Source organism: Dendroctonus ponderosae, unplaced genomic scaffold, assembly GCF_020466585.1.
Source record: "Dendroctonus ponderosae isolate FM_Combo_2020 unplaced genomic scaffold, Dpon_F_20191213v2 Dpon_F_20191213_3, whole genome shotgun sequence".
Lineage (NCBI taxonomy): Eukaryota > Metazoa > Arthropoda > Insecta > Coleoptera > Curculionidae > Dendroctonus > Dendroctonus ponderosae.
Window position 1 is genome coordinate 1,970,170 of NW_026018508.1, and position 7,788 is coordinate 1,977,957.

The 7,788-nt window shown below is 35.5% G+C and overlaps 1 protein-coding gene across 1 annotated transcript in view; it reads left to right on the forward strand.

The window, feature by feature from the left end:
• The first annotated feature begins 522 nt into the window (after nt 1–522).
• Nucleotides 523–7,788, forward strand: part of LOC109535668 (juvenile hormone esterase) — a 12,406-nt gene continuing 5,140 nt past the window's right edge. Inside the window, exons 1-4 of the mRNA XM_048664531.1 lie at nt 523–623; nt 776–922; nt 4,767–4,901; nt 7,441–7,772. Of these exons, the coding sequence (XP_048520488.1) occupies nt 582–623; nt 776–922; nt 4,767–4,901; nt 7,441–7,772 (656 nt within the window). The 5' untranslated portion in view covers nt 523–581. The remainder of the gene's footprint in view (nt 624–775; nt 923–4,766; nt 4,902–7,440; nt 7,773–7,788) is intronic.

Genomic DNA, 7,788 nt, shown 5'->3' on the forward strand with positions numbered 1-7,788 from the left:
AATATTGACTTGACGAAACCAAAAACCGCGAAGAAATTACTTAAAAATTGATCAATCAATTAAACTGTCGCTTAATTTTCGAGCCATGATAGAAACCAATAAAATTTCAACTAATTAAAAATGTCTTTTAAAAGTTCTGATTTGAAGAATTATTTTGCTACAGGCGCAACTAGAGGTGCGGTGCTCAACACATGACCGGATGGTGTCCCAGGCTTAGCCCGATGCATTCAGAGAATACGTGGTACCATGTCTTACTCATCTATCGTGTACAAGTACAGATATGCCGCAAAAAAATACATTACAATTAAATGTCACCTTGTGGGTACTATAGCTATTACCCAGAAGATTAAATATTGTCAAAAATGGCTATCTAGTATGAAAACGGTTCTAGTACAGATTCTCCCAGTTATGCAAAAAATCCGGAATCTAATCAACTACTTGAGCCATTATTTATATGAGTAGTATTGTTATCTATTATGTTTATATAATCATGCCATCTATACAACTATCAAACTTAGTACGTCTATATATAATGAGCTACTTGTCAACACATTAAGTTTAGTTTTACTTAGTAAATTGAAATGGTGATATCACTATTTGTTGCGGCACTTCTGTTTCTACAGGCAAGCATATTTGCTAATTTAATAATAATAGTAGTTGTTGAAAACATCTGTTTACCCTAACAACATTAAAAAGTTTGTTTATTGAGAAACATTGAAAGCACAAATTGAACTGTTAGTGCTTAATTTGTTGTATTAATTTCCAATTTATTTAGGCTTCCGTTCAAGCGGCAGACTTACAAATAGCATTACCTGATGGAGAAATTTTAGGAGCAACGTATACAACACCTAATGGTATTGAGTATTATGGTTTCCGTGGTATACCATATGCTAAGCCACCTGTTGGCGACTTGAGATTTGAGGTAATTGGCACTTTAATTTTTTTTAAATACACTAGGCTGCTTAATGATAGAATCTAGAATATGACTATAAATTCCTTGAGAGTTGAAACTCCTTTACACAGTAATTATCCACTATAGAATACTGCACATTTTATTTTACTGCAAAACCTTTAGAGCCTTGCAGCCCTCCTATAATTGCAGTAGAAGTTTCGCAGATTATAACATTTAAAACTTTTAAAACTATTATCCAGTTTTCAGGTCTGATTTATTTGCTTTTTGTTGTAAGCGCGTATTACGAAAATAATTATGTTAACGTAAGAGACGGGTTGATTTAGGATACATGCACATAGTGGAAATTGTCGAAAAATTCCAGTTGCGAAGTAGGCTTTCCAGGGATTACTTCTATTTTTTAAGGATGTTTCAATTGAGTCGATGGTGTGAGTGTGAATATTTTATCTTTAGTTTTTAAATAGATTTATTAATTAAGTACCTATCTTATCGTGCCAAAAGATAATAAATGTATAATTGGTATTTTTTTGCGTTTACAAATTCAGATTTATCATAATTGACGGGTTGAGTGCTCTTGTAATTTTCCAAATTTCTTAATTTAATATGCAATCCGTGTGCGATGTGGCAATAACAATTAATAAAACAAAGACGAAACCTTTGATTAACTGTACCGTTTGAAACAGTGTAAAACAATATTAACGGAAGCCCTTAATTACTTGAACAATCCATATTATTGAGGAAAGCGTATTATGTAAAGTCTAAAGTAATAAAAATTAATTAGTGAGTAGACATTAACTTGTACTAATTAATACTAATTTATCAAGAAAAATGTTTTGATCCGGCATATGAGTACTCTGAGGCATATCGATCAGTTGAACAAAATTGTATGTTTCATATACAGGGAGGCCGAGGTTCCCGAGAAAACAATTTAAGAAGCCGATGTAAACACGAAAACTAACGTGATCTTTCTTTATGCACTAAATTCATTAAAAACAATAAAAGTTTTGAAACATGGTGTGCAGTCAAAAACCGGAAAAAATATATTTTTTTAGTTTTTGATTAAAAATTAAGGATAATTTGAAAGATAATTTTTATGTTATTTTCAAACCAGTCGTGTTAAAACTAAATGTTTTTTGCAAACATGCTTCTGTCACAACCGTTAACACAGACAAAATTTGAGTTTACAGGGTGATTCACCAGCTTATGGACACAGATCAGGGGCATGCAGAGGACTTCAAAACAAGTCGAGGTTCCACTTAAGTTTTTTTCTCAGACTCACGGTTAGCGGGGATACAGGGTGTTAAAATTTCAAAAAAATGTTGGCATTTTCTCCTTAACTCCTACATTTTATGAGATATTCTGCTTAACATTTTAACCTTGGCTATTGTTTAGACTCTTTACTCATAGGTAAGTCAACTAGTTGTGAAAATCTACAGGGTTTTCTTTTTTCTAGAGACATACCTCCTTTTAGCTCCCCGAGCTTTTTGTGGTGCGCCACTGACTTCGAGCCAACAAATGTTTGAATTTGCTGTTCAATTTAAGAATTTATTTATCTCTTGCAGTTTTTTGTACCTGCCATCATAGGCTCATAGAATAGGGCGCTAATTCCTCTGAACCTACTTTTCGGACTGGCTGATGAATTTGACCTTCTTGACCTGGTTGTGCCACCGACGGGCTGTATAGTCGTCGATAGAATATATCAATAATTTCTGCGAACTTTCGTCTTTCACTGTCAATGACTCCCTGATCGTTTTTCATCTTGTGGATAATAATTTTTCCTATAGATTTCTCGGGACGGAGAACTCTCATGTTTGCGTTGTTCTGGATGCTTCCTCGCCCAACCTGGTATTATAAACTCTCTGATCTTTCCCGATTGCTCCCCATACCTTGGTTAGTTTTTGTCGGTTTTCCTCCGTTCTTCGATGAGTTGTTCTCTTTCAAACTGAATTTCGGATGTTTCTTACCTTGGAGAGTACAGAATTTCCGCACTGCGTTTTTAATACTAGAGGTGATTTTCGTTGATAGTGCGTTTAGTTCCATGTTTAGCGTATCGTCAGTTAGGTATATCTTCTTGTCAATTTGCCTATTGAGTTCTTGCTAGTCTTCTTGTAGTTCACCTGTGGTTGGCCGTATCTTTCTTTCTACTAGAGCTTTTCTCTAGTGTCGAGTGGCACCATCGAGGACGTGGATTATGGCTCAGATCAATCTGTGGTAGCTGCCGGTGTCAAAGCCGCTTTATTACTGACACGTCCGAGCTTAATTGGGATTCGTTCGATCTCGTTATTCATCCTGTTATCAGAGCTATTACAAGTCCATTTTCTACAGAAGGTATTCCTGCAGTAGAGCCTCTCCTTGTTGAGCAAGTCAATCATGGTTTGTTCCCTTTGGAGTTACTTTCCTAGCTCCCAACCCAAATTTACCCATGAAGGAAAGATCCATCGGTAATTTGGCTCCACTTTTCTCGTTGAAATAGCCTATTATCACACAGATTATGGTCTTTTTTGCGCTCTTTGCAGTTAGTATATCTTCGTAGAACCGTTCTATTTCTTCGTCTGAGAAGGCAGAGGTGGGTGCATATGCTTTAATGATTTGGATACTAACCATGGCGTTAATCCTGATCCTAAACTCTTGTGACTTTATTTGACTGATTAGCGGTTTGAAAAAATAGGAAAATGCCGCCAATTTTGTGCCATATCACAGATAAGTTGAAACCGTGAATGTGTAGATTCTTTTAACAACAACATTAAATTTCTTTTCAATTATTGGTTTAATTACAAAGCAAGTTTTTACGTGATAAGTGTATTAACCCCATCAGCTGAGTTACATTATGTTGATGTAAAGGTTGTTTTTTAGATGCATATAACTTTAAATTGAAATAAAACAAATTTACGGTAACATGGTTTTAGAGAGTTTTATGTCACTGTAGAGTTATATGCTTTAAAAACACCATTTTTGACTTTCAAACTCCATCGTTTGCGATTTTCACTCCTCTCAAGTCCTCGATATTAATATTAGTATTTCTTTAAATCTAATTTGGACTGGGAAAGAATTAATACGTTGCCGCCATATATTTTAAATAAAGTACAGGGACTTGAAAAAAACGTTTATAGAAAATGCAATTTATTTTCCTGCAAACGTCTCAATCAAAATATGGACGTAATTAGCATATGCATTATAACTATATTCATTTGTGGAGTTATCCAGAATTTAGACAAAAAACATTCTTTAGAGCGAACTTGACATTGCTTCCATGACTGCGGACACAATATGCAATATAAATCTTGCATTGATAAGCATAAGGATGAAGCCTGGGCATTAATACGCCTGAAAATCTTGTTAATTTCTTTAGAGTAATAAATCTGCAGAGACAATAGTAAATTAATATTAAGTAGAATAGTCTTCATTTTTAATTAAGTAACCCATAATGAGCAATGAAGTGCTCAATTTCCACTCTGGTAGAAGAACAAAGCCTGCTTCTCTAACTTCTCCAACTTGTTTCTCTAAGAAAGCCAAAACTGTGTGTTATTTAGAATAAATATCTGAAAAGAACCTCAAAGTAAATATAACAGCTGCCAGTCTTTTTTTCATTGTCAAGCATTTTACAATGTGAATTACAATCCATGTGGCTTCGGATTCGTTAATTTCAACACGACTGGTTGATATATTTAACCCTTCCGTACCCCATTCTCATTCAAAATGTAATATGTATGAAAACATTTTGGTCAATTGACTTAGTCAGGTGGCAGTCTACACAATACTGCTTTATTTTAAATTTAGAACAATTTGAGCTCAATTGTTACTGAACTGGGTATATAATAAATACATGTAAAATTTTAACAATTGAAACTGATTTTAGGTACCTCAGCCTGCAGAACCTTGGACCGGCGTTCTTGATGCAACAGATGATCAAGACAGTTGCGTTAGCGTTAACAATGATTCTGGTGAAAGTGAAGACTGTTTATACATTAATGTTTATACTCCAAACTTAGAGGTACGTTATGACAACTTAAGTTATTGTTATTCCTTTCACTATTGGTTAATATCGTTAAAGATATTGGTTAAAATATAAAAATCTACAGTGTTAACAGACACAGAGTTAGCAAAAAGTAAGAATGAATCGGTATGCCTTGTAAAAGTATATTTCAAAGAACAACTGACTGTGCCGCTGAAATATTTTTACCAACATAATTTAATAACATGAGCTCTTAGCTTGAGAAACAAGTATTTTGTTCACTTTTTTTATGTAAATTTGTTACAAATATCATTCCAAGTGAGCAGTCTAGAGATTCTGGATTTCAAAATTAAGCTCACTAGTCTAGAGCGTCTGTTCGAAAACTTTAATTAATTATCAGTTATATGGAACTCTTCGTTTGATGATTCAATACTGACATTTCTAAAGGCTGTTTTACAGTCAGCAATTTTATTGCCCGCAACTTTCTTGCACGTAATATTTCGTTCTACGCTTGCTCATTTTATCGGTTCTCTAGTTACCGGCAACTTTTATTACACTTGCCGGTTATGGTTCGAAACCTAAAATTTCTTGCAGCTAGCCGCAATTTTAGTGAATTTTCTGGTTCTTTTCCTGCTGCCAACTGTTCACTCATTGTAATATGAATCACCAGCACTGACATGTTTGCTTATTTTCGTTTTTCATCGAAATAAACTCCAACTTATGTTAATCACAATAATTCCCTTGCCAATATAATTGTAACCTGAAACGAAAACAAAACAAATAAACAGTCTTTGGATTTTTCACGTATGGTGAATAGTTAGTACGCTTGATCGATTTGTCTAAATGTGAGGTTTAACATTGCACACCGTAAAGCACAGTACTAAAATTAAAGCTGCAAGAAAATAGCCACAAGAAAGTTGCGGGCAATAAAATTGCCGACTGTAAAAAGCCCTTAAAGCACGCACGCCTGAGTACCAAAGCGATCCTGGTTTCGCGCATTCTCTTCTTCGCAAACAACAGATAATATTGAAGATCGCAAAACATCGTAAATGACATAAACGCAAAAGGAAAGAAGTTTGGCCTTAATATCAATATAAATAAAACCAAACTGTTGATTGCGAGCAGACAACCCCACGACAACGCACAACTCTATATCGACAACAACCAGATCGAGACGGTGAATAAGTTAAAATACTGTGAAGAGATAAAGATACGCATAGCCATTGCCCGGAACGCGTTTATCAAGTTCAATACCTACCATTTGCGATAATTGGTACCATTAGGGCTCCGCGTTCGGGTGGTGAAGTGTTACATAAGGCCTATACTGTTATGGAGTGAAAACCTAGTCACTAAACGTCAAATCCCTTCAAAGGATAGACGCCTTCGAAATGTGGATCCTGAGCAGACTACTTAAGGTTCCCTGGATGGAACATGTAACTAATGAGCAAGTCTTACAGAGAACAAACACCTACCGACAACCGCTAGACATCGTAAAACTACGAAAAACATCCTACTTAGAATTTACTAAAAACTATACTAATGGGAAAAGTCGAGGGAAAAGAGGACCAGGAAGAAAACTACATTCTTGGCTACGCAATATCCGCAACTGCTGCAACATCGCTGATGCCGCCACGATATTCGGAAGAGCCGAGGAAGGAACACTTTATATTGTCCAGTGAACACTACGCCAACGCGCTAAGAAGCGTTGGGCATGAGATGAAGAAGAAGGAAGGACAACGGCCTCGGACTACACACTATTATATTCACACACACAAAGGCCCACAGTCTTCACACTATTCTGATCGACTATCGGCCTAATGGAACCAGATGTAAAACGCGGGCGGCTGCGTGCGTGCGCGAGAGCTACTTGTTTTTTTATATGCCAGACATAAGGACGCCGTTACGCATTCCAATCCATTACCACCGTGCCATAAGAAGTTATCGCTTCAAAATTTGTTTAATGAATCACAAATGCCTCGCTCATCAGTAGATGAGCTTGATGTTCAAACTATGTGCAATTTTTTTGAAACTTTCGTTACCCCTAATGTAATGTTAGTATACGAACAGCACTTCCTTTCTTTACTAGACTAACACGATCTTTATATCCTTTCGTACTTGTAACTTTTCCTTAAGTTGCTCAAAATTTTTAATATGCATGAATGCGTATTAAATTGTATTCTCATAGTATTGTATCTGGCTTCATTATTTTGGCAAATCAATTTTAAATCTCTTGATACACGATAGTGTGAGTTAGTAAGGCTTGGGTGGTCATGAACTCAAAAACAGCACTTAAAAGATTGCAAATTCTACAGATTTATTTATTTATGCAAGAGTTACTGAACAAATATTTTACTTATATAATATATTACTTATACAATGGGTTACTCAAGCAAGTTTAGGGAACTCGATAACTATAACAAAATTCCGCGTTAAAAACAGTAACAATATTTACTGTTTTGTTCAATATCAAAAGTTAAACATTGCTACTTCGATTCTTTCAAATAGTATCACCAAATTCTTAATTCATGTATTCCCACATCTCAGAATAATGTACCTTGACAACCATGGGTTTTTTTAGCCCAGCACAAAGTTGCCGGTACTTTTCTGGATTTATGGAGGTGCATATCGAGAAGGAAATTCTAGGAAACATTTGTATGGACCTGACTATCTAGTTGAAGAAGATGTAATCGTTGTTAGTTTTAACTATCGTGTTGGAGCATTCGGATTTCTTTCTTCCGCTGATGAAGCACTTCCGGGCAACAATGGGATGAAAGACCAACTTCTCGCGTTAAAATGGACACACGAAAATATCCAGCACTTTGGGGGAGATCCAGAAAAGATAACAATTTTTGGGGAAAGTGCAGGTAGCAGCTCTGTTGGTCTTCATTTGATCAGTAAAAAGTCGGCAGGTAAAAATAAAATAGCT